The 27,036-nt window shown below is 35.6% G+C and overlaps 1 protein-coding gene across 1 annotated transcript; it reads right to left on the bottom strand.

Annotated features, from left to right (window-relative positions):
* On the bottom strand, nt 1-24,860 carry LOC146739496 (fatty acid synthase-like). Its single transcript, XM_085502824.1, has 23 exons — nt 24,722-24,860; nt 22,160-22,312; nt 21,886-22,059; nt 21,140-21,340; nt 20,050-20,172; nt 19,091-19,793; nt 18,356-18,557; nt 16,345-16,534; nt 15,946-16,175; nt 15,111-15,606; nt 12,241-12,432; nt 11,847-12,095; nt 11,500-11,679; nt 8,117-9,350; nt 6,983-7,347; nt 6,172-6,501; nt 5,963-6,082; nt 5,559-5,681; nt 4,485-4,708; nt 3,819-3,972; nt 2,923-3,119; nt 2,535-2,781; nt 1-2,304 (listed from the first exon to the last, which is right to left on the bottom strand). Exons 1-23 carry the CDS (start codon nt 24,858-24,860, stop codon nt 1,859-1,861), a joined length of 6,672 nt encoding a protein of 2,223 aa, XP_085358950.1. The 3' UTR covers nt 1-1,858.
* Nucleotides 24,861-27,036: the final 2,176 nt, after the last annotated feature.

The raw sequence follows: 27,036 nt of genomic DNA, 5'->3' as shown, positions 1-27,036 counted from the left end.
TAATCATTCAATATAACTACATTTAATACTCGTGATCGAGCGCAAAGGCGTTACATCAATAATGCGTTAATATACTACAGAATAACGTTAACTACTTAACTGTACCCTAGGGTACTCTAACTGTAGTTGATATCATATTCGTATCACCGTCGTACTAGTAACCACGTAACGAAATGTATACATATTCTCACTCGTATTGATATCGTATTCGAACTAATACTCATAACAATCAGGTAAAAGTAATCGCATGTATGTAACTATGTAGTAGCTATAATCATTTATGTAACGATACTTGTAATCTAAACAGTGTAACTAAATTGCTGTATCTCATTCACTATGAATTAAAAACACCAGTAATTTAACACTAAGTACAGTCATAAAATGTTATGAATTATGAACAGGGTGAAAAAAGTGATAAAATACAATAATCCAATCTATGCCTCTATTATTCAATGAAGTCAAAGTCTAAAATTGTTATGAGTGCTATTATTGGAATTTATTTCATGTCTACGCAATATAAAGTCATCTCACTAACATCAGTATTGCTCTGGCTTTCGAACGGCTCGCCAGAACTCCAATAACTGTCAACAGAAAATTCAATATGGCGGCGCCAACATGGGTGTGACGTCACAAAAAGTATTGATGTCAACAATAAGGAGATCCAATCACGTCGCTATCTTAGCATTTTACCTTCTTAGAGAGGCTCCATCATGATTTGCGGCACTCGCAGTTCTACTCGGCACAAACCCACTGGGAACTATGATCGAAATAGTGTCTAGCATTTACATATACATTACATCTAACCATATAAAAGAACAAAATACATAATGTTTCACATATCTATTAGCTGGTCATCTGATTTATTAACATTAACAGTACACACGCTAAAAAAAACATGTTTTTGGCTGTTGGCATGGTAGGACGTGCACGTGAAGCTAAGGGTTTATAACTAAAACCTATTCTCATATACGTATTTCTAGCGGAGAGGATCGCCAAATTAAATATTCTATCAGCTGCGCCACTATGTGTGTTTATTGTATTTACAATCATGTTAACGCCCTCTTGTGTTCGCTTTACATTTCGCTACGCATGCTCTGTTCTCTCGTTGTGTTTCCCCCGCCATGTTGGTTCTGTTTTCCCGTTGAGAAATAAACCGAGTTACTCGCCCGTTAGCGCTCCAACTGAAGTGTCTGGTTGTAGTCCAAGCTCTGTATACAACAGGTCTGTGTCCATACTGGCGCTGGTCATGTTGCCCCATTGGTTATGGCCATATGTAATTCCCAGAGAAAAAAACTTTACATAGATGTTTGCGAATACCTGGATATTATGTACATGAATAATGCTATTTTAATATTTTATTAGCTGGGCACATGCCCTCATCAACTATGCGCATATCTAATTCTGGGAGATACATTACAGAATACCCATTTACTACTAATTTGGTATTGTCTGTAAGAATGAATAGATTTGAATAAATTAGCTGATTATAAACGTCACTATTTAGGTGCACATCTAATTTTCAGGAAAATGTCAATTTACTAAGACTAGAAATTAAAATACATAAATTAAAAAAATAACATACACTTTTAATGCTACTAATGTCTATGTTTTTCGTTAAACTACTACTGGTTGAACAGATTAAATTAGTATGTAAAATAAATTGCGTGCAAAAGTGAAACTACTTGAAATAGAAGCATTCTTATTTTTTTTTAAACAGCTCAACTTAACAACCATCTCCAAGATTTTAGAATTGAGGTGAAACACATACCCATCAAACTTTTTAGTTAGTCAGTTAATCATGTTATACACCCAACACTAATAACTGATAACATATTCATAGTTACACGATTAAACGGATTTATCTTTTATCTAAACAGTTATCTTTGCAGCTAGATTTTAATTTATTCATTGTGAGTTGTCGGATGTCATGCATTGTCATGACAATATTGTAATCTCGTTCCAAAGTCTGCCGAATTTCAACACCCATCAACGAGTCCAGTCCCAGATCACCAAGAGTGGTAGTAGGATTCAAAGTGGATGGATCCTCGACGCCTAAAATATGTGCAATGGAATCCACCAAGGTGCGACGTTTGGTAGGCGCCTCTTCAGACATGACATAATTTGATGCATCTGGCAGTACATAGCTAGACACCACTGGATGTTGTTGAGCAAGGAAAGTATCGAGAGTGGACAAATAAAAGGCAACTTTCTGAGGCACTGTACCCCCTACCACTGCATTATTGTAGCCCATAGTTTCTGGCACAATACCAACATCTTCGATAGCACCCCATTGTATGGCCAATGCTGATGAGAAAAACACAAATTAAGATAAAAATTGCTTATTTGAGTATTCAATATCTGATATATATATATTGTCTGTTCAGCACTTTTCATTACTATGATCGATGACAATTAACACTTTCAATTCGTTTGCATTTTGTAAATTAACAATTCGTTGGTAATGTCTATGAAAAATAATACTTCAATATATTAGATCTTTAAAAAATAAAATTTTTGATTTATTTGTCACTAACCTGGATATCCATCATAATATCTCTTTTCACAGATTCTTTCCATGGCCGAGTTTGCAAATCCATAATTAGTCTGTCCAGCGTTGCCACGTCCACTCACAACAGATGAGTACACAACAAACCAGTCCATACTGTCAGCACAGAGCTTACGAGTGGCTTGGTCCAGATTGCATGTACCAATATACGTGGCAGCACATACTGATTGGAAAGACTCAGAAGTCTGATTTTCAAATAAGCCATCCTTCATAACCTTAAGAAGACAAATATGAATTGCCATTTCTATACGTACACATTATGTATCTACAAAATGAGGTGCGTCTAACAAAAGTGAATACAGAACAGAAATTTTGTAATGGCATTGAATATTTCATTAATTTTACAAAATATTTACCATTGCAAGATGAAATAGTCCTCCGATCGGTGCCATTTGGCTGGAGTCTTTTATTAATTTCTCAGCTCCATCACTTTCAGTTATATCTATAGTCGAGATGACGACATCAACTCCAACGTCACGCCATTGTGTCACACACCGACTCTGATAGCCATTGCGAATACCTGATCTAGATGTCAGCACAAGGTGAAGTGCTCCTACAAACAATTCAGAAATTATAAGTTGATATTTTTGAATGACTAGAAGTCTAATGAGTTTTATACTGTAAATACCGACTGGTGTTGACGGTGACACCTACCCACCAATTGTAAGAATTGAAAATTGAATTATTTTTATTTTCGTCTATTAATGACTCCAAAATTATATTATCACTAATTGTATTATCACTAACTCGGTTGTAGGATTTTGTCAAAACATGGAACATACATTGTACATTATATGATATAATGTACGTCATTTTATTTTCATGGGGTGTCTAGAAAATTTGTTCAAAATGTCCAGACACAAAGAGCATGCATGCATGCAGGTGTGGCAGGGAATGACTTACTCCTTAATAAAGACTTACTTTAGGTTAGTTTGTTTCATTGAATGTTGTTCTTGAGCGATCATGTTTCGTATATCATGTGGCACATATGCACACATTTGATTAATGATCCAATTTTAGATGACAACGAACGGCAACCTTTTAAAATCAAAACTGACCGACTGGCGGCCATTTTGTTTGAAACAATAATTTTCCGGGCAATAAATCTGACATATCCTGACAATTCACATTTATCATACTTGATATCTTCCGTTTTTTATTTACTTTATTAATTTATTATTCAATTATATAATGTGAACAGATATTCTTATTTGTAACCAGGTGTACATTCTCAACAAATAAAATCACCTACCTCTTTCAACTAGCCAGTTAGCTAACTCTAAACCAAACCCTCCAAGACCACCAGTTATAATGTATGTTTTCTTGGGATGACACACACTACGTGATATTGCAGGGATTTGTACAGGGCTGGGCACAGTTACACAACCCGATTCTTCACTGCAAACCTGTGAAAAGTTATTTAATATTCAATGTCAGTGAAGAAGATAATATGAAAACTGAAAATAGTGAAGTATTTCATGCATCATTGGCCTCTTATCATACGTACGAGATTCGATTTGTGAATTACCATCTTGTTGTATTGCATTTTTATTTTAAAGTTACCATAAAACACGTTTTTCTATTTTTATATATTTTAGTATTCTGAAACTCCAACATAACCTGTAAACAAAAACATTAAACTGACACATGGATCAGAAACACGATTTTTTTTGTAGGTTTGCGGCTTGTACAGCCTGAACAAATAGAACATATTAAAACAACTGAATGCTGAATGTGAAAGATGCCACCATTTAGATTACTATTAATAACATTGTAGAAAACAATTATCAGACATTTTTGCAGTCTGTGGTCAACATTTACTGTTTTTGAAATAAGGCTCTATATAGCAAATCTCAGTTGTTCAGTAACAGGTAGTAAATTTTATATAATCTACATCGTGCATAAATCGAATACCAACCTGGATTAGCACTTTACCAATATGTTTGCCTTGTGCCATGAATCGAAAAGCACCCTCAACATTATCATGTGCAAATACTGTTGTTTTTAGTGGCTGTACAGCTCCGGATACTATTCCTTGAGAGACTAAGTGATAGACCAACTGCCAGTCTGGGTTGTCACCTTCAAACAGGGCATCCAGCAAGATACCATGGAATGTTACATTACGCAAAAACAGAGACATACCTAAAGTAAACAGAATATGCATTCAGTGTATATGTGACGAAGACACTTTCAATCGGACACACACATTTGAATCGGGGTCAATGTGAAGCTACTTACAAGATTCTGCCTGGTTGGCTACACAACCATAACACCTAACAGTCAGACCAATCAGAGAGCAGATTGTTTGTTGGCATTTTTGTTTTGTTTTTATGACTTATCAAATTCTACCTTGTATATATGCGCCGTTTGATTACAAACATTCACCATTTCATTGTTTCCAGCACATATTTTCAACATTCAAAGTGCAACCGTACAAGATATCTAAATATGGCTATATTAGCTGATTATAATATACGGTCTACACCGACCAAGATTGCGTCGATTGGTGCGCCCGAGTTCAAGCAGCAGTTAAACATTTCGACCTGCATCCAGTGGGTGAGTAAACAATTGGTTTTTTTTTTGTAATTGTTGAGAGTACGATTAAGATTGAATCTGGCGATCAAAGCAACTGTCGAGTCCTTGGCTCGATTCACTGTATAAGCAAAGGGCCTTATTGTCGTTTCAGCGAGATCTGTTTATGTACCTTCATCTTGTATCTGCACTTGTATCCACAACTTACACGACAGAAGCGACAATGTTATTATTCAGATATGGCGATAACTTGAGACAGACATACAATTTGTTAAATCGTATTGATATGAACAGAAAATTCCAAACTGGTTGTGTCATGTCACTCACTGTAGTTTTAAATTATTCGTGAAAATAATAATGAGCCATAAATGACACATTGTAGTGAGATTTCAATGAGTTCAGTTAATATGAATTTAATAGTAATGATATTTTATAAACTGCAGACAATTGTCGAACATACCCAATGGTGAATTATTGGAAAGATCATATTTGCCAATTTCCAAGAATCGACCGTGACGTGCCAGTAGTCTAGTGCTCGCCTGTAATTTCTCTTCAGCCAGAGAGTTCAAAACAACGTTAACACCTACAAGACAACGGATTACAGGATTCAAAACAAGATTCTGTTACAATCACTGTATTTGCTCTACTAGAAGCTCAACTGTCATAGCACATATTCAACATATAATACCATCGGCATGACATTGTCCTTCGTTCACACGCGACATGAGAAGAATAAACACAATATATCATCCAAAATAAGTGGACATTTGTGTTGAGTCAGAATAAAACTAGTACTTGCATTCAGCACATTATTCAATGAGTCAGATGTCTTTTTGAAAGTTACCTAAGTGGGCATAAACCTACCCTTTCCTTTAGTGGCTATCAGTATCTTCTGCTCAAATGAGGAATCTCTGGAATTACCAAAATGTTTTTCATTCATTTCTGGAAACCTTGTCATTAGGTAATCTTTCTTTTCCTGGGAACCTGAGGAAACAAATCATGAACACATAAACAAATATCTATATACACCTTGTGAATCCTGATACATCAGTGTGTAAGATAAAGAGTCTTACCAACTGTTGTGAATACTTGACACCCCTGATGTAGGGCCACAGAAATGGCAGCTTGTCCAACACCACCTGATCCAGATTGTATCAGAACACTCTCTCCCTTTCTCAGCTGCCCTCGAACAATCAGTGCATAGTATACAGTCGCATAGACAACAGGAACTGAGGCAGCTTCCTCCATAGTCCATGACTGCGGTATAGCCCAGGTGAAGTCTTTATCAACACTCACTGTGGTTGCTAGAGCTTTAGCAGGTACAAGTCCCATCACACGCTGGCCTGTACTGTTACGACCAGAGAATTCCATTCCCAATACACAATCATGGGAAGCAACATTACCTAAAATTTCAAAACAAGTTATGCATTCGTGAACATTCGTTTGGAGATATGCGACTGTTTCACTGCTAATGAAAAATTCTCAGATGTAAATGAAATCAGGTGCGTATGTGCTTTCAGATTGTATGAAGATCTGATTAGTGTTTGATTGAAATCGCTGCATAAGAACGACGTAGTTTCTCTAAATTCAGAACTTTTCTGACAACTCAATGTACACTTCAGATAAATATATCTCGTATAAGATATTCTTAATTGTTCCTGTATTAGATGTTATTAAGCCCATTACTAAAATAATTACTTATATGGTTTAATAATTACGAGTTTGTTGGGTTTGCTTTGATGACACGTGGGTGAAAATTACACTGTCATGTGAAAAGATATGTTCAGTTGGATCACACCGCAGAAAATGAAAAAACATACTTTTCCAAATACAAATACCTATATAAATAATTGTGCACAATTTGATTATAGTTGTTCACCATACCTGGTAAAGCATCAGGAGGTAGTTTACCAGTGGCTAACATGATGTCCCGGAAATTAAGAGATGCGTAATAAACATTACAAATCTCCTTGCTCTGACCAAGGGATTCTGACGTTGCATATCTCAAAGGTGATGCGATCCATTTCAGTGAACTGAGATCACCACGTGTCAATATGTTAACATATGCGTGTGGTGTCAGGATGGTGCTGGATTGAGTAGAAGTGCTGAATGGCACATGGTGAAATGATCCCCATTTGCCGTCACGGTAAATATTCATCACTAAGTCTTGTTGCATTATCTTTTTCAATGTTTTGTCCCCCAGGTCTAGTAGTTTTGCGTCATTCTCCAGACTAGCATTGAATATACATCTGTGAAGATGTGATAAATTATATTACATTACAACTCATAAACTGTGTTGTGACACATGACAAACATTAGTTAAGCAACGATTAAAGCATAACTAAAACATTAATATTTCATTTGAGACAATTTATGAATGAGACATATACAGCTACACTGGTTTTAAAATAACTAAAAAAGGGCGCATGTTACCCATATAGGGAATGTGCTTTGTTTACATTTACATTTGTTTCTCTTTAGCAATTCCATTATAATACTACCAATAATAGCCACGACCATCGATGTGTTCCATTGTATAAAAAACTTGGCTGATGTTGTAAATATACAGCTTTAGCCATATATGTGTTAATTTGTAAACCAATACATTACCTATACATAAATGCATAACATCTGTCATCTATGCGTTTATCTGCAAAACACTATCCGACTCACAAATGCACAAATTCGCTAATACACAATGCCCGAGAATGGAACCACACGACGTTTGGTTCAAACTCATAATCAACACCAATCAACATCAGTAGTATACGCAAATGTATATTATTTAGTGACACGTCATGAATATTCAATTGTTGATGAATTTTACTTTGCAAACACATTGTACGTCTTCTACAGGTACAATATACTGTAGTAGCCAATCGCTAGAACAGGTCGGGCATCGTTACATGACGGAATGCATAGATAGCTAAGGTTATAAATTTACAACATAAGACAAGTAGTGCAAAACAAATATTTTGTTCCACTACTAAGGAAAACAAATCAAATCAATAGAATTACCTAATTCTATTTCCACCTGGTTCCTGCTTTAAACAGTTCAACATACCAACAATGCCAGAATCCACGGCACCATTCACCAGCAACCAGATTTTCTCTTTCATAGGCTTCCCTTGATAATTTGAGATTGCCTTGTTCAAAGTATCTACCCATTTAAAGTTAGCACCATTAACTGACAAAATGAAGGACTTCTCATTAAATGAAACACGTTTTCGACATAGAAACAGTGTTGAATGCAAACCATTAGACTTTTGAGAAACAATTTCAAAGTTGGCTGACTCTAAAACTGTCGCCCATTGGTCTTCACTGACAAACATTTCATACTGTTGCTCCAAGTAACAGACATTAGACATATCTTGTGATATGAACTCCAAGACTGCAGGTGCTTTGAATGTTATGGTTCTTTCATGTATCAGAAGAAACCCACCCTCTATCAAAGCCGATGATATGTTACTCAGAGCTGAGGGAATGTTTGACACCCTGGCAAGGCCCTCTGCAATAACAAGATCTAATGAATTGACATCACCGGGTGGTGATTCAGAAAGATCCCATTTTGTCATTGTGACATCAAACTCCTCCCCTTTCAACGACATGATCTCTCCAGATTGATTACTCAAGATATATTTTAGCTGTAGCATTGGTTGTGAAGAATTCAATATTGGAATCACTTTGCTGTACAAGCCACTTCCCCTAACTCCAACTTCTACAATCTTCATCTTCATCCTTGGTGTGTTCTCCATCACCACATCAAGACAATATTTTAGATATCTCCCAGTAGTTAGAATGCTCAGTAACTTATCATTCTCTATCAGATCAGAGTTGAGACGCAATACATCCTGTACGTCTTTAGTGAATGATTCACTTATCTCCAGATTGTAGATTGCATGGATGATTTTGATCAGACCGCACTCTGGATCATTCATGTATTTCTTTACATCGTCAATGACTACCATTCTCGGCTTTGTACTGTTTAACATATTCGGTTGATATTGACACGTTTCCTTGACCTGACATAACAGATCCAGTGCGTACTTTTCACAGACCTGTTGGTAATTCACCAGTTGCAGATGATCGCCCACAATTTGTTTTTCATCATATGGTACAAATATATAACGCCCAAAGTTTGATGGAGTTTGCTGTAGTTGACGTCTTGGAGCCACAGTAGTATGTAGACCATATATCTCTATACCACCAGCAATGCATCTAGCAGTGTGTGTGCCAACTGTCACCTTCACTTCTGTGAATGAAATCGCAAACATTGATTATATATTCCATTAAGTGAGACAAACTTTAAAATGATGTGTGACAACTGACGTATACAGTAATATGTGACTTCATTTTTGATATATTAACAGCTGAGTCAGTAATACTGAGTCATGCTATGAAAGACTAGAACAACAAAGATTGAACTTGGATTCATTATATATCGGTCCAGTCTAATACAACACTTGTACAATGTAGATCAACCACTTTCTGTCCAGTATATCACTGGTTCAATATGTAGTCAATCCAAGCTAGTCCACTATATATCTTGTATATTGTTTGGACAATTCAAGCTAGTCCCATATATCACTTGACGGTATGAATTCGATGTTAGTCCAGTAGATTACTGGTACAAATTAAGCCCATGCTAGTCCAGTAAGACATGGGTACAATAAGTTAAGGCATGCTCGTCTACTAGTATATTTAGTGTGCTTTCTATACATATTTTGAAAACCTTGAACTGAGTTAAAAAAACTCTCATAATGAAATCTATAGCGAGTTATTGATCTATCTCTTTGCCTCATAAGGACAAGGAGTTAATTTGTACAAAACCAACAACTACCGGACATGTAGTAACTCCTGGATCTGTTAAAACATAGCAATTATATATATATGCTTATTTTAGAAAGATGCCACAAGTGATACTGAGTCTTTGTTCAGAGGTTGGCTGTACCTTGAGGCAATCTTTTTGAGTTCCCTAGATGTATAGAGCCTTCTAAAATATTGTTACATGGAAATAGAAAGCCTCTGGTTGGATGATCAAATAATTGTTGTTACTATACATTGCACAGTATCAGCTATTAAGGTTTGGCTGCCGCACCTCACTGCCAAGGAAAGTCCAAACAAAGCCATCATCAAGATGTGTAAATAGTATACCCAGGTGATAGTTGTGATGGCATGCAAAAGTGGCTAACCAAACACGCTTAATTTAGTCTTCGAACAATTCAAAATATTCAGTTTGCTCTATGAAACTTCCAAGGTTGCAACACTGAGGACAGCGTTTTTGTCAATTTCTCTGTTATCACCTCTTGTACTGTTTCTTACATTGTATATTATACATAGGTATGTGTTAAGCAGCACTCAAAATATTCTGGTTGATTAGGTCATCGTAATCCATGACTGCTTTCAAGCAAAACACTGCTATAGCCACCAAAATATTATAGACAAATACAAATTGTTGTCAGGGTGTCCCATATAAACTGGAAAAACCAGTGATCATTTTTCGACCTTCCACTACAATTACAAGCATCCTTGCAGTAATTTGACTGTCCATTTTAACTCTAGTGTACGTCAGAGCCAGCACTAAAGTCACCAGTTCGAACACCACTATCTTCAACAAACACTTCAACTGTGCTTCAGGCACATTCTAGCCAAGCTAGTTGTTAAGGCGTACATAGCTCTTGAACCGCGACTCAAATGCAGTTGAGGTACATTGACTACATTAAATGGGGAGAAACAAGTCAGTTGCAGTAAACTGACTACAATATCCACCAATATAAGAGCGTTTTTCTCATCCTTAAGTACTTTTACAGTGGCATGCTCACATAATTACATGAATTATGGGAGGTGGTTGTGTATTTGCTGCCAGAGCCTGCTCAGTTCTGTCCCCCATTGAAGGTGGTGATGTGTGATATGTATTTACTTCGGAGCCAACATACTGTAAGACAACTTGGCAATGACAATGAGGCATATATGCACTATTGTATGAATAATATGGAGTCAATCCATGTTTGTCCAGTGAAGTACTGGTATAATGTGCAAACAGTCCATGTCAGTCCTGTTTAGAACTGTTACAAGGTGGAGTCAATTCAAGCTATTCTAGTATAGCGTTATTCTAGTACATAATTAAGTGAGGTCAATCAAATTTATATCACTGGTACAATGTACAGTCAATCCATGGTAGTGTAGTTCAATGTAGTACAAGTACAAGTACTAATACAAAATGTCAATGCCATTCCTGCATAGCCCCGATACAATCGTGTCAAACCCCGCTGGTCCAGTATATTACCGGTTCAATGAGAAGTTAATTTATACAAACAATTGTACTAATGTGGCTCTGTTCATGGGACCTGCATACACCTTTTAAAACACTTTTTAGTGAATATTACAATAGTTTTACCTACCAGTCTGTTCACCATGCTCGCAGATCACCCTCTTGAGATGTTCAACAGGATCTATTCGGATTGATCTAATTCTTGTTGGTAATCTAAGGCACCTACCAGGCTGTCGTAAAACCTGTATTTGTAGCATGGTGTCAGTAAACGATACCCAGTTACCATTCCATGCAAGCATTCCTTGGTTACCTGTTAATCATCAACATTATTCATCATATACGAGAATGCAAGGTAATTGAAAATATACTTGTAACCAGAAAAAATAATGTAAAGTTAGTATTAATTTGTTAGCTGGTTAATCGGAAACTGAGGTCTTTTTTTGAAAAAAATAGCATAAATGAAACGGATGTGCTTACCAGAATTATCAGCCCGGACTATTCCTTGGAAAGTTGCTCCATAATCATATCCTCGAAGCCTGAGTTCTTTGTAAACATCACTAGCGAACAACTCCAATAATCCAGTATCTACTTTGTCCTCCAAGGCATCGATGATTTGTAATGGCTCATCTGGGATTTCTATTTTGCCAGATACACATAACTGATGACTTTCAGAAACTTCAAATATCCCGGTAGTCGGTGCTATACATACTTCTAGAGTCACTTCTCCTATAAAACAAACATTGAGTAACTGTTAACATATTTTTCTAACCAACTTCTGGCATATCAGCTTATAGTGTGGTACGTATGCTGATTGATCAATATGGTAAGCAGAATTCCTAACTCACCTTTGAACTTTGAATTATAAACCTACCTTGACTTGGCAAAATTGTAGCTCTATGTATGGTGACATCTTCAAAGACCACTGAAATATGTTGATATGGTAACCCACGTATTTTAGCCAAAGTTTTCCATACAAGAAGAATGTATCCTGTGGCTGGGTATAACACTCTTCCATCAATGCAGTGATCACGCAGATAATGGTCTTCTGATGATGGTGATGAATCTAATGAAAAGGAAAGACACAATCATGATGCTTATCAAGCAGCTTGCTGGCTGGTATAGCTACACTGTTCCATAGTCAGAAGGCACTCTTACTGGATTGAGAATATTGAGGAAATCAACAAATATTCTAGATCTTCAACCTAGATATATAAAATATCCGAGCAGTTACGCTACCAGTTCTTTACAGTTGACGATGTAATCCTGTTAAAACTTTTAATAATGTTCCCATGAACATACATAAAATGAAGAATCATCAAAATGTATTGCATTCAGAAGGCTAACAATTTTCAGAAGATGTTGAAAATAACAGATACTACAGAATATCACATTTAGTCACTAACTAGTGGGAAATATCACTAGCTAGTGGGACAATAAAACTACTATAACTAATTAGTGGAGCAACAAAACAAATGATAGCTGAGTTAATATCTGAATTGTAATCTGTCAGTGTTGATTTATGCTATAATTTTTAGTATGTTCTATCTTACATTAGGCGATTAATGAATGTCATATTTTCAAGTAAATAAATTCTGTAAATCGAAAAAAAAGAAAGTGTCGGAGACAAAAAATATGTCAAGTACTGCTACCACGTTAAGGCAGTTCAAGTGAAATTCAGAACTGATTATGATAGTTTACAGATGTGAAGTGTATTATGGGAGTTTTCATTTTATACAATAGAAAGCTATTAGGACATTTGAAACTCGCTGAATAGACAATTTTCCGGTCATTGCGAGATCCCATGTTTGCATAAATTCAAACGTAAAAGTAAGACAAAGAAAGGTATTAGTGTCGCGATGAAGTCAACCATTGCATGGGATTCGACAAACGCGAAGGTATTGTATTTGCACGCTTAGTATTGTTTTAAGTGTAATATAACATAATATAATATAATGCCATATGATACATAATTGCATATCTTTCTTTTCTGAATATATGAATCTATGCCTTATGTTTAGCCTGTACCTCTACTGCGGAAGCAAGCCAATGCCCGGCGCGAGAACATGGCTGACCACAAACATGGCGATTTCAATTCCCCCTTCTCCCAAAGACATCGTTAACAACGTCTCTCATGTTTTTAGTCAGTCACACCCCGAGCCCGACAGCGCCCCACCAACCGCGGACTCGGAAATAACACCGGGAAAACAGTCTGATACCACACAATAAAATTTGAATTTTATACTATACACAATGCAAGAGATATATACATATACACCCATGTGTGCACTCTATTTTTACATTGTTACTTGTTTAAATACATTTAATAATTTCTTTTAAAACTTCTGTATTTTATAGTTAATATGATATAACTCGTCCACAAAGTATCTTTGAATATTCTTTACTCTTGCCTTGTATATTGCATCAGCTACTGATATAATAAGATTAAATAGATCTGACTCAAGCCAATCTTTTTCAAATCCAAGAATGATATGTCTAAACTCCATGGTATATTTTGTTTTTATAATACGGTTCCACAATTATACAATTGAACACCAAAAACGTGTTACTATGTTACAATCGGAAATAAAATGTTTACAATTGTCTGCTTCACAACATTAAACATACGTTGCTTTACTAGAGATTTTCCACTTTCACAAGTTATGAGGATGTGGAATCTTGTTGTACAGCCACATGTAATTACAGTTTGCAATTCCCTTGCATGGCATCTGCTTTTGACCAGTTTTTATTAAATATCACATGTTTCTCACTGATTACAGAAGCATTTTTGTTGTTGCTTGCATTTGTATTTGTTTTCATAATGTCATACCTTTGTAAGGGAATTGCCCTTTTTAATTCACTGTATTGTGTAATCAATTCCCTTTAATTTGTAAGTTTACATGTGTATAAAGTCAGTATCTTGAAATACTTCATTAATACAAATGAGTCCAGAACTGATCCTCTCTTCATAAAATCATGTTTTTTATGTATTAATTACCCCACAGTATTTATTTGCTAATCGTTTCAAAGCTTTGTTCTAAATGTTCAGTTTTCTCATTTAATTCTTACCAACTGTTCAATATTTCCCGAACAAAAATTCTGGTAGAGTTTGTGTTATGTAATTCAGAACCGACTTATCTAAATCAGCTCAGCAATAGTAGCACACGTTTTGTTTCTCCCTCCACTAAACCTATCTATTCAATTACAATGCAGTGCTTTTATCAATGCCTCGACATCCACCATTTGTAATCCCCCGTTTTCAAAATTGCTGATTACTATTTGCCTTTTTATGTGTTGAATGTTGAACGTTTTTGAAATATGTTTGGGCGTAACTATCATTGATGCAGTATATGTAATTAATGACATTATGACACTTTTTTAGCACTGTAATTTTACCAAAGACTGAGAAGAAAGTTTTTTGTCCAACGCTTACTCTTGTGCTGTACACATTAGATGACAGTCAATTTTGATGAAGGGTATCAACGCAATATTCCATTTTTCAAATCGACATTTTGACATTGAGCTATGAATCAAAAAATTGAAATTATGAATCAAACTGATCTCACAGTAAACGAATGTATGTCAATCAAAAGTTAATATGAATAATTATGGAACTTTTTCATCTCGTGTCACAGAGCAAAATGTCAAATAATTTCAAAATAGAAACGATGTTGCCATGCATTATTAAAGATAAAGACTAGTTAGCACTAATTGTATTTCATGATGTATGGGATAAGATCTTACCAATTATGTACGAGACCACTACATTACTCTGCCCAATTCCCGTAGAGAAATCTTTGGCTTCCGGGACATGCCATTGCTGTGAGTGGTCCCAATGAATCAATGGAGCGATGGATGGCGTATTTCTTATAACCGGATACGGGACTTCTGGGAATAGTTTGTTGATGTTTAATGTCATTCCATTGAGATAACATTTTCCAATGTTAGACAAGAAAAATTCAAGATTGTTTTGATAGTTGCGCTTCATGAGACCTATGATAGCACTGCTTGGACTGAGAGAGCGCTTCAGAACAGCTTGCAGCAGGCAATGTGAGGAAACTTCAATTGTGATAGCATTGGATGGTATATGGGACAAGGCTTCTTTAAATAACACAGGATTGACCAGATTATTTACATGGTAGTCAGCTGAGCTATACTTGGCTAGTTTGGTGTTCCATTTGTCTTGCGGAATGGAGGAACAGATCCATCGTGATGATCTCTGACGAGGGTTATTGATTACCTACAATAAAATATACAAAACCACAACATGAATAATCGAATGTAACAAAGCTGTATTGCAATCATTCTATAATGGAATCCAAGGCAAGTTAATGATTAATGAATAATATCATTTTACCAGGCCCAGTCCAACACATGCATCTGTTGACCTTACAGGCATACCATTAATGTTGATATGGGTTGTATGCATGGTATAGGCCGCAACACTGTTTAATATTTTGTTTTGTGCTTGCTGAATCCATGTGAATAACTAGTAACAAATGCCACCCACTTTTTGTATTAACTGGGACACATACATATGAATATGTGAATTATATAACAGTATAAATAAACTTATTACTTTCGTTAAAGCATTTTTCAAAGTTGGTGCAACCTTGGTCATGTAGTTGGAGTGGAATGCAACATTTGAACTGTATATTTCTTTAGCAAATATGCCTCGCTGTTTCAGATCACTAACAAAGTCGGCAACTTTAGATTTTGGTCCTGATATTGTGACAGTGTCTTCTGCATTATGACATGCAGCAACCACGTCATCAGGACACATCAATTTAGCTTCTTCCCATGACAAACCTAAAACAACAAACAAAAACAAATACATGCATTATATATTCCAAGACATGTTGGGAGCGCCACAACTAAAATAGGTTAATAGAAATAGATGTATAGTTTAGCAATTGCCTTACAATAAACAAAAGAAAAAAACGATGGGTTATTTGTCTGGCCTGGAAAGATAACTTACCAACAGCAGCCATGCCACCAGCAGGTAGTGCAGCATCAATCACACACTTGCCTCTCCAGTAAGCAGCAAGAACAGTCTCTTCAGCAGTAAGGCAGCCATCAGCATAACCGCAACCTAACTCGCCAATTGAATGTCCAATAATACCATCAGGTTCCACACCCATGGACTTTAGGAGGTCTATCAAACCGACCTGAAAATGGCAAATGCTTGTGTCATCTTGACAAAATAAGTTTCTTCAACAAACTGTTATTTCACTTTTCTGTATTATTCCTAGTGCTTCGCAGCAGATGGCGATAAAATGACGGATTATTTTTGATAATTTCTGGAAATTACAAATATATTTACCTGTTGCAATAGAAGTTGATGAGTTGTAAGGCAAGGATGTTGAAAGATAGAATAAAGCAGCATTGGGTATATTTTGAACTAGAAATGTGAGTGTGAAGGTTAATGGGCCTTGTAACCTTCACCGACAGGAAAATAAACATTCCCTTTGCAAATCAGGTGACATCTATTTAAAAACAGTTCTTGAAGCTCATCAATAACTATTTTAGGTGGACACAAGGATACCTTATCTATCAGTTTCGAGACAATAATGAGAGATATTTCCAATATATGTACCTAGAACATGTAGACCTTCATTATTCCAGCTGATACTCAGTGGTGTATATGTGACCAATCCACTATCCTTGAGATTTAGGTTCATTCACGCATTACTTGCATTTTCATATACTCGCCACGCCAACCATTGACTCAATTAGTGAAAGTCACTATTTCTCATTATGAAGAAAGTAATGTCACCAGCTTACATATGTTGTAAGATGAATTCGTTGCCATCCGAGTTTTGTGTTGTAATCGTATTTGAATTTGATCTTTATTTTATATAGGAGTGGTTCTATGACAATGGTGTACAGCTGACGAGACAGAGAACATTCTTCTTTCTCATTCTATTCACCCATACCAGACTTGTGTCAGAATAGATTAACTGAATGTATTTAATAATATTACAACAAAAACAAAATGACTGTAATGATTTGAATAAAAAATCTTGGTGAACACCGTTATGCCTTGTGAATGCAGCAATCTGGTAAAGACGACTAGACAATAAAGGTACAATGTACTTAGACGGACGCCATGTTCATTTAACAACCTTGCATGATTGGTAATTTGTAATACATGAACTTTGACCTAGTATGTAACACAGGCGTGTATATACCAATAAACGCGATCAAAGCCCATTTCGTGTTTATTGGTAATATTTTAATACAAAATTACATCACGCACATTATTAATACTGTCAAATATTTTTCTACCGTGTCAGCAGTATATTTCAGAAAGTACATGTTTTTGTCTGAGTGAGATCATTTTAGTTAATATTTTATAGACCATAGAAGCCTGACTTGCCGCCCATTTTTGCGAAGCAGTGCGACAGGGCAAGGAGAGAAATCCATCAAAATACATTTAAACATATTTTGACATAAAACAGACCATAAATGTTTATAGAATTCGCCTGGGAGATTTGCGACACCAGGCGACCAGTTGATAATATTGTGACGTATTTTGATAGTTCGTCAACAGTTATTAGGGCGTCAACATTTGTTTTGTATTGTCAAACAGTTCAGGGAGATATTATAGTATGGTATCATGTGCCTCATATGAGACAAGATCTAGTGAAATCACGTTAGAATAACAGTTTTCAAGCAAAATCCTTATACTAGCAGGCGAATCTGTGATTGGGTCTTTCGGGTGACATCATTTTTTGCAAACATTATGTTTTTCAACATTAAACAAAAAACGAGGCGCATCATTCCCATTAAACAGCTTGTGTCTAGCTCTAATTGCAGCCCCTTTAGATTCACTTTTCACAATTCGTTGAATAATGTTTATTTTTGATGGGGTACTGTGAATATTATTTTCTAAGTCAGTTCCTGCGAAAGCTCATGTGTTATAGGTATGACATTGTTGTGTAATCACAGATATAGAAATTGAAAAACATGTAATTTCTATTTCTCACCTGAATTGCTATAATTCCTACACATGATTTGACCACGTCTTTGTACGTATTTTCATCACTGTTCATTATCATATCATACACATTGATGTTTGTGTCTTTTAATGCCTCTGTACATTTCAAGATAGATTCCTTATATGTGTTTAGTTTCATCAAGTCTTGACCCATGCCTTGCCATTGTGTACCCATACCAGAAAATATATACCTAATACAGCAATATACAAAATTAAATATTGATAGTTACTATTGAAACTCCACGCATAACCAAGAAAACATTTTTAATGCATTCCCCCCTCCATTACACTGTCAGTAATTTCACTGAATAAACACAGAAACAAACCATATGTTCTAAAAATAGCACTGAAGCACTCGTCCATTGTTTTAAACTCAATAGTCAAAAATTAGAACAATGAAACTTGGTTGGCATGCATGGTGAGTTCAATAAAACCAGAACACGCACATACATACATGACACTGACCTCCCTACCCACTCGATTGATATCGCCTCTGATTATTTTGTTTGTAATAAATAACACAATATACAAGTTCAAATGGTTTAAGATCATAGAGGTGACATTGCTAGTGGACATGAGCTTGTCGCAAGGGACAGTCAAACTGAATAAGTAACACCGAACAAGTGTTTGAATTGTTTGAATAATGTTAAGGCGCGTGGTCAATGCCATTAATCGTATTCCGTGTTCCGCATTTTTATGTTCATAATATACTAATTTATCTTACCATATTGGTCTAGTCTCATAGTTTATTATCTGCTGTGTTTCTTGTATTTTATTCTCACTGTTTACAATCTTGTATCCCCTGTATGTAAATCCTGTTGCAGGCTGGTTGCAAATATTATTCATCAATGAGACAAAATCTGGCATTTTCGCATACTCCTCAACTTGGGACAGTAAATTATCCAAACCCTCCATAGTTCGGGCACAACAGTGTAACAGTCTAACATCGCTTTTTGGAATGTGTGACGATCTTTTGCTATTTGGTTTAAGAATCAAATGAACATTGGAACCACCAAAACCGAATGAATTAATCCCAACCAAACCATCTGGTAATTCCATAGGTTCATCTACTACTTTAATTCTACCATCATGTAGTCCCGGTATATCAAGGTTGGCATTATTGAAATGTAGATTTGGTGGAATGATTCCCTTTTCCATGGCTAGAATTATTTTGGTAACAGCAGCAAGTCCAGCAGCGGGTTCCGGGTGACCCATGTTTGATTTAACAGAACCAACAAGTAGAGGGTTGTCTTTGTTTCTATTTTTACCAAAGACATCAACAATAGCATTGATTTCTTGTGGGTCACCGACCTTTGTACCTGTTCCATGAGCTTCAACATATGCAACATCTTTTGGGTCAATGCCTGCTTCTTTGTAAACTCTGTGTATAAGTTTTTTCTGTTCATTTCCCGACGGAAACGTAACACCTGAAAAAGTAATGAATTTTTCTAATATATTCATGTTGATGTTATCATGGCTGGCATAAATTAAAAGAACCGTATTATATCAGTTAGTGTTATGCACAACTGCGTCATTCAAGAGTGATTTGTTATATGATTAATTGTCAGTTAAGTTGTCATTGCTCAGATGTCAGTGGCTACAGTCTATTTATCTGAGTTGTATTTGGTTACAATTTAAAACATAACAGGTGAACACATATATATTGAATGTATACAAATTCACCTTGTTCTTTATATCCGTCATTGTTAGTTCCACCGTGGATTACAGTCGAATATACTCTCTTAGCATTAGAGGACCTCATCATTAGCATTGAAACACAGCCTTCAGATCTACAATAGCCATTGCCTGAAATTAAATTGTAAACATGTTATCCCTATGCACAGACTAAAGTTGGGCCATTTTATCATTTTTTATTTTTTCCGTATATTGAGTTACCATATATTTCCCAACATGTTCAATCCCACGCCCAGTTGAGAGGAGAGTAAGTGCAGCCCATAACCCTTCTGATTATTGAAGATTTGTTTCTGATTATTGAAGATTTGAAGTTTTATGCCCGATTATAAATTTGAACCAGTGAACTGAAATACTGTTTTCGAACAACAATTTGACGTCATCAGCATAATTAGTAAGTTTACAGTGCTGTTTATGACTGTATGGTATGACCAATCCTTCAACATCTTTCCGATGTTATGGAATAGAGATTCAATGCCTATAACGTAGAGGGCAGTGGATATTTCCTTTCCAAATACCCCGAGCCACTGTGTTGGGGAAGTGAGGCTGCAAGTAACGCGAACCCGAGACTGGGCATGAGAATAAATGAGGCGAATGCTGGAAATGAACCAGTCACAAAAACTAAATGCAAAAAGCGTGTTAGAGATATCTATGATTTATTTTATCAAATTCCTTTTCTTGGTCTAGGGCAAGAATGAGCAGAAGACAGCTGATTGGCATAGCCAATGCTGTTATGTGGGAAATTCAAATATAATATTATTTTGAGCATAAATGCCAATGGCATCAGGTGTGTACAGGTTAATGTAAAAATTGTGTAGAATTTTGAGTTTGATTTTCATAAAAAGTGTTATCTTGACGTCTGAGATAAAATATCGCATTTGTATTGCCATTATTTTTCTCTAATTGAAACAAAGTTAGAGACATCACACGTGGCAAGACCAGTGTGTTCGTGTTTAACGAGACGTGCAAGTAGTTCTTTTTTTCAGTAGCTGAGTGGTGCATGTAGGTAGTAGTGCGTGCGTTCAGTTCCAAAATGTTTTTATTGTTATTTTAGTATCGTATTGTATTGTATAACAATCACCTTGTTCGTCAAATGACTTGCACTGTCCCTCGGGGGACAGCATACCAAGCTTCATAAACTGCACTGATGTATTGGGTTTGACATTTATATTAACACCAGCTACAATGGCGGCATCACACTGACCACTGCGGATAGCTCTCAATGCATGTTCCATTGCAAGTAAACTGGATGAGCATGCTGTATTTAGCAGATAACTTGGCCCTGTACAAGAAAACTGCATAGATCAAAATATTGACTAACAGAGTTCATTCACAAATGGTCGCCGCTATCATATTATGAGCAAGGCAGCAAAATGATTTATTTTCTACCGCCATTGCGTGTAATGTACATTGATGGTAGCAGGAATATGAAGGGATACACTTGCGTCACCCGCTCTCATATGACTGAAGACTGAATGAGTGCAAGAAATCAACACACAATAATTTCCAGAAATTAACTTGAAATATGTTAGGCTAGAGTCAAAGAATACATCTATTTTCAGAAATATATAATCTCTTGCAGCTATTCCGCTTATGCTCACAAAAAATGTTAAATTAACTAGTAAACTACCAAAGTATTTAGCGTCTGAAAGCAACGTCTGTGTGCTGCTTGTTGAAATCTGATCAGGGACATATTCTACATTTGAATTAAATTTGCATGCAAGTCATATGACAGTAACATTTGTTACTCTAAAGAAAAACGTTTACATCCTGTGATATAAATGAGATATCTTTGTTATCAGAAATATGTATTGATTTAATATTCACCCTTGAAGTCAAAGAAATAAGATATTCTATTAGCAAACATAGCGGGACAACAACCAGTCATGCTGTATCCAAGTGATGCCTCGGCGTCACTGGTGAGTGCTTCAAATGTTTCCGAGCCGTTAGAACCAACAAATACACCAGTATTGGTGCCTCTCAATATCTGGGGATCAATACCTGACACAAATAAAACAAAACTTTGTCATTAGGAATCAAATGTATTACGTCCAAAAGACAAATGAATATGGTTGATTGTCTGTGAGGGTAGTAAACATACCTGCATCCACTATTGCTTCGTAAGTTAACTCCATGAGTATTCTCAGCTGCGGGTCCATGGTGTTTGCTTGTTTTGGATGAACACCAAAAAAGGAAGCATCAAATCTGCTTAGATCTTTAATTTTGCCACTTTTCCTTGGTAATCCATGGATACCTGAAATGTAACACAGAAATCATCACTCATTACCTTACTTATACTTCATATTGTTTACAGCGAACCCCGAACATTGCGATGGACATTTTATGATCAGTTCATTTCGGATCTTGGTGTAGCTTTCTTTTTGAATATCGACGACTGATGAAAAATCCAGACACATAAATTCAGTACTAGTATCACACACACTTCCTTGGATAATAGTCTGCCAAAATAAATTACATATATATATAATTAGTTTTGAGCGTATTTGAAAAAAAAAACACAAAAATAAAACACTTCACAAAGTACCGCATCATATTTTATAGAAACTTTAAGCCAGAAAGTGATCTAATTCCTCGCTAAATCAAAACTAAATAAGTTTACAATAGAAAGAATGTGTGTGAGATATCGCATGACTACCGCGGTAGGAATACACATACGCAACGAGAGGGTGTCCTGCTGTTATAGAGAAATAACTCTTACAACACAATAGAACCTTCCAAAACCTGTGTAATGAAGCAAGTGGGCGATAACAGCACTGAGTTTTAAAATGGTATAGCCCCCCCACACACACACACACACTGATACGTAGATTTTGTGGAATTCGTCATCCGCACCTGGGTTCATCTTAGTTTTATACAACCAATCAAGCCACGAACATTTGGTAATCACAATATTGAAGTTCTTTGATTGGCTACGTAAACTAATAGAAGCAACGCAGGCAGCTGAATATTTGAATCAGCTCGGGTTTGATAATGTCGATATTGAACCAGGTCCTGGTCCACAAGGAAGTATTTTCTCACTTCAGTGACTACACTTTACTGATTTATCATATCTTTGTATTAAAAAAAGCAAACTTGACTTTACATGCAACTTGTTTTATCGTATTGCAGGAAATCCAGAGTGGATGCTTTCGCGACCCAGTGTCGGATTCTGCTGTACGGGCCGTCGCTAAGAATTCAATTCCAAAAAACACAAGGCGACTTAACGTGTGGGCTATGCGTACTTTTAATGAATGGGCATGATACGAAATAACACCCGACTGGAATTAACGACTGATGAATAGGTGAAAATTTGTGACTGTATCGAAGTAATGCCCGTCGTGGACTTGACTCATTGGTTAAGTAAATTCGTTCTGGGGGTGCGCAGAGTGGATGGAAATTGTTATCCTCCAAAAACATTGTTATTTTTGATCATGGCAAAGCTACATTTGTTCTGAGCTGCAAACGCCTCTAAATGGTCTAAGTGATAAAGAATTCCAAGGTTTTTGTCGATTCAGAAATGAAAATATTGTCCAGTTTGGGATTGGGATCAAAAACAAAGCTGAGGTGATTACCAAACCGCGTGACTGTGGAAAATGAAGCTGCTAGGAGACTATTCTCTCCGGGTTCTTGTTATCGCTATGGTATTTCTAAATGGCAAACACTTTGCCCTCAGAAGCGGAATGGAACATCGAGCTCTACGTTTTGACCCACCCCAAATCACTTTACACGAGTTATTAGATGAAACGCCATATTTGAAGTATGTGGAAGACGTGTCGAAAAGCAATTAAGGTGGAGTAAGATGAAAGTAGGTAATGCATTATTCAAATGCTGAAAACCCCCACCAATGCCATAATAGAATGTACAAGAAGTACACATCACTCTGCCCACCCGAGGACACCGCTCAGTAGCAGGTAATCAAACTTGAACATTATTAATATATTGATATCACTGTAAACTGACTTAACTAAAAAAAGTAGCAAATCATGTTATTACTGATTGATTTTTCAAAGAATTTTAAATGAATGCATGATCACATGAAAAACTTAATTAAGTTTAAATTATCTTGACAATGTTGTTTTTTTAATCTACAGGTGTTCTTATTTATAAACGCACAACACAGAACCAGGAGGAGAAGGTAAGCGATATTTTGAATGGTACCGCAGCTGCTACAACCTCCAAGCAAGTAAACGTCGACCTTGATGAATCTTCCGACACGTCATCTCCTGCGGATGTTGGAATCCATAAACTATAAACAAGCAAGACGCTGGAGCTAGAATTGTTTACAACAATTGCGTGTTTACTATTACCGGAAATATCTGACCAATTATAGCAGTATAATGTGTCAACATAATATTTGATTGAAAACAATAAATGTGCAACAAACTTTTAACCTGTTTGTGTAATTTATTCGGAGGTAGGTCGTGATATCATATCTCGGCTTCGCCACGGGATGATATCATGAAAGTACCAACGGAGTGTAATTTTGAGGCATTATATCGAAAATTACACTAAACGAAGTCGAGTCGATATTATGCCGAGAGTATGGCGGGTCTATAATGTCGCCCATTCCCTTCAAATATCGCCTGAGTTGGAGGTTGTTATTAAAAAAATAAATTTAAAGTCTATTGCTATTTTGCGTATGAGATGTGTATAAATAAAATACCTGGTTCCCATCTTCTGTTATCTTCAGTTACCATGTCATCTTTGTTGATGAGATGTTGCCAGAATTCCTCCAAATTATCAGATTCTGGCAACCTGCATCCTATACCGCTAATGACAACGTCGTCCACAACTGTTTCCATTATTGGGAAATAGCTTCGTTAAAATATCGGTCAGGTTGACAAACTAAAACAAAATTGAATACAATTATAAAAAAAGCTGCATAAATTTTGAGATGACTTGCCAATAACACAGTTTTTTAAATATAATTACTATACCATAGCAGCAAAATCTGGTGGTTTGAATGACCAAGGTCATATATGCAATTCTATTTAAGACAACAAAAAATATAATCTATAGATATGCAATTTATATTACCTAACACGTTTTATTTATCATACATATTGTAATGCTATTTGTAATTGTGTCACGTATACATATCAACCTAAGGCTCGTAGTACCATGGCCGAACACAATGTTTAACATCACATTCAGAAGTGATGTGTTTTCTGATTGGCTGAGACAGTCATGCATATTTAATGAGTTGTTGTACACTTGTTGTACGTCAACAGTAAGACTGTCCTAGTGAATATAAATCTGTCTCCAAAAGTTTAAAACAAAGGATTTAGTTGTTTTGTCTCGGTTTCTTGGTATTTAATTTGATTACTGTGAGGACACCATAAAGATGAAACAAACAAAATAAGTGAAACATTTGCTAGACAAATTTGACATGGGTCATTGTAATCTCAAGCCCACACCATGTGCTATGAGAGCTTGTAAAGCTATACATGAGTAGTCGGCTCTATTATCGAATGATAAATTTTACAGGGTGATTGTTGGAAGTTTAATGATTGCAACTAGACCCGATATTTCATACTCCCTAACACATTTTGTAAATACATTTTACAAGTAAACTCTAAAGCCAGTAACTTGACATGTATTTTAGGTAGACACTCTATTTTACTTACTAGTATGAAACAGATTTTAAAATGTTGGCTAGAAAATAAAAACAAAGAATGAAAACACTGGTCAATGAAGCATACAGACTCGGCTTGGAGATGGTCGGTAAAGGGACACTTAATTGGTATGAAAATATGTTGCACTATTTAGAAAATAATAAGTAACGACAATCTAATCAGCATATAATTTACAAGAAACTGAAACAAAATTATTCAATCATAGAAAGCTTAGAAAGAAGTCCCGTGTGCTGAGAGTATTGGAGACACATTACAAATTAATTCAAAGTTACTTGAGCTTGAGATATTGAGGGAAAAGCTGAAAACTAATGATGCAAATAAGGTAACTAATATGAACAGATTTAAGTGTAAAACTAATAAGGTTTGCACAATGTAAAAGTAATATTATCTACGTAATGTAATATCTATGTACCAAGTTTCATTGAAATGTTATTAAAATTATGAATTATTATGCTAATTAGAGAATAAATATGAACAGATTTAACACAAAATTAATCAGGCCGTCTATTGTCCTAGAGCATTTATGTGCCATGTTGTATTCAAATGTGATGATCAGTACTTGAGATATCAGTGTTAATCAATTATGTTAATAAATAAATATTTTACCCAAACTAATATGGTGTATAGTCCTAGGTTCATTGAAATGTGATGATGAGTACTCTTTAAAAGTTTCATTAAAATCCAATGAGTGGTTCTTTAGATATCAGAAGAACAGTCATGGAACAGAAAAAAATTAACTAATTATGCAAATTAAGTAACTAATATGCACAATTATTTACAAAATTAATCAGGTCTCTGCATAGTCCTAGAAAATATATGTCACAAGTCTTATTGAACTGTGATGATTCGTAGTTGAGATATCAGGTGAAAATTAACTAATTATGCTGATAAGGTGAATAATATTTACAAATATTTACCCGAAAAACTAATTAGGTCTCTGCACAGTCCTCAAGTAACTATGTACCAAGTTTCATTGAAATGTTATCACTACTACTTGAAATATCAAAAACTGAAAATTAATTAATTATGCAAATTAGGTAATTAATATATACTGATATTACCCTAAAAACTATCAGGTCTGTGCAGTATCATATTACATCTATGTACCAAGTTTTATTGAAATGTTATGATTAGTACTTGAGATATCTGTGAAAAATTATGCAAATTAGGTAATTAATAAAAACAGATTTTTACCCAAAACTAGCCAAGTTTCATTAAAATCAAATGAGTGGTTCTTCAGATATCAGTGGAAGTTATGGAACAGATTAAAATCAGCTAATTATCATGTGAATTAGGTAATTAATATTCATGGTTTTTACCAAAACTAATCAAATCTACGCAT

The sequence above is a fragment of the Saccoglossus kowalevskii genome, chromosome 8 (assembly GCF_978046115.1).
Source record: "Saccoglossus kowalevskii chromosome 8, keSacKowa6.1, whole genome shotgun sequence".
Taxonomy (NCBI): domain Eukaryota; kingdom Metazoa; phylum Hemichordata; class Enteropneusta; family Harrimaniidae; genus Saccoglossus; species Saccoglossus kowalevskii.
Note: the sequence above shows the minus strand (reverse complement) of the source record. Positions and strands in the feature narration are given on the sequence as shown.

Bases quoted from the DNA above. Each gene is read 5' to 3' on its own strand.
- LOC146739496 (XM_085502824.1), bottom strand. From the start codon at position 24,860: ATGGAAACAGTTGTGGACGACGTTGTCATTAGCGGTATAGGATGCAGG. The intron at 22,313-24,721 runs GTATTTTATTTA...GTTACATTTCAG, and splicing joins TAACAGAAGATGGGAACCAG to GTATCCATGGATTACCAAGG. The intron at 15,607-15,945 runs GTAATAAGTTTA...ATTTTATTGTAG, and splicing joins TGAAAAATGCTTTAACGAAA to GTAATCAATAACCCTCGTCA.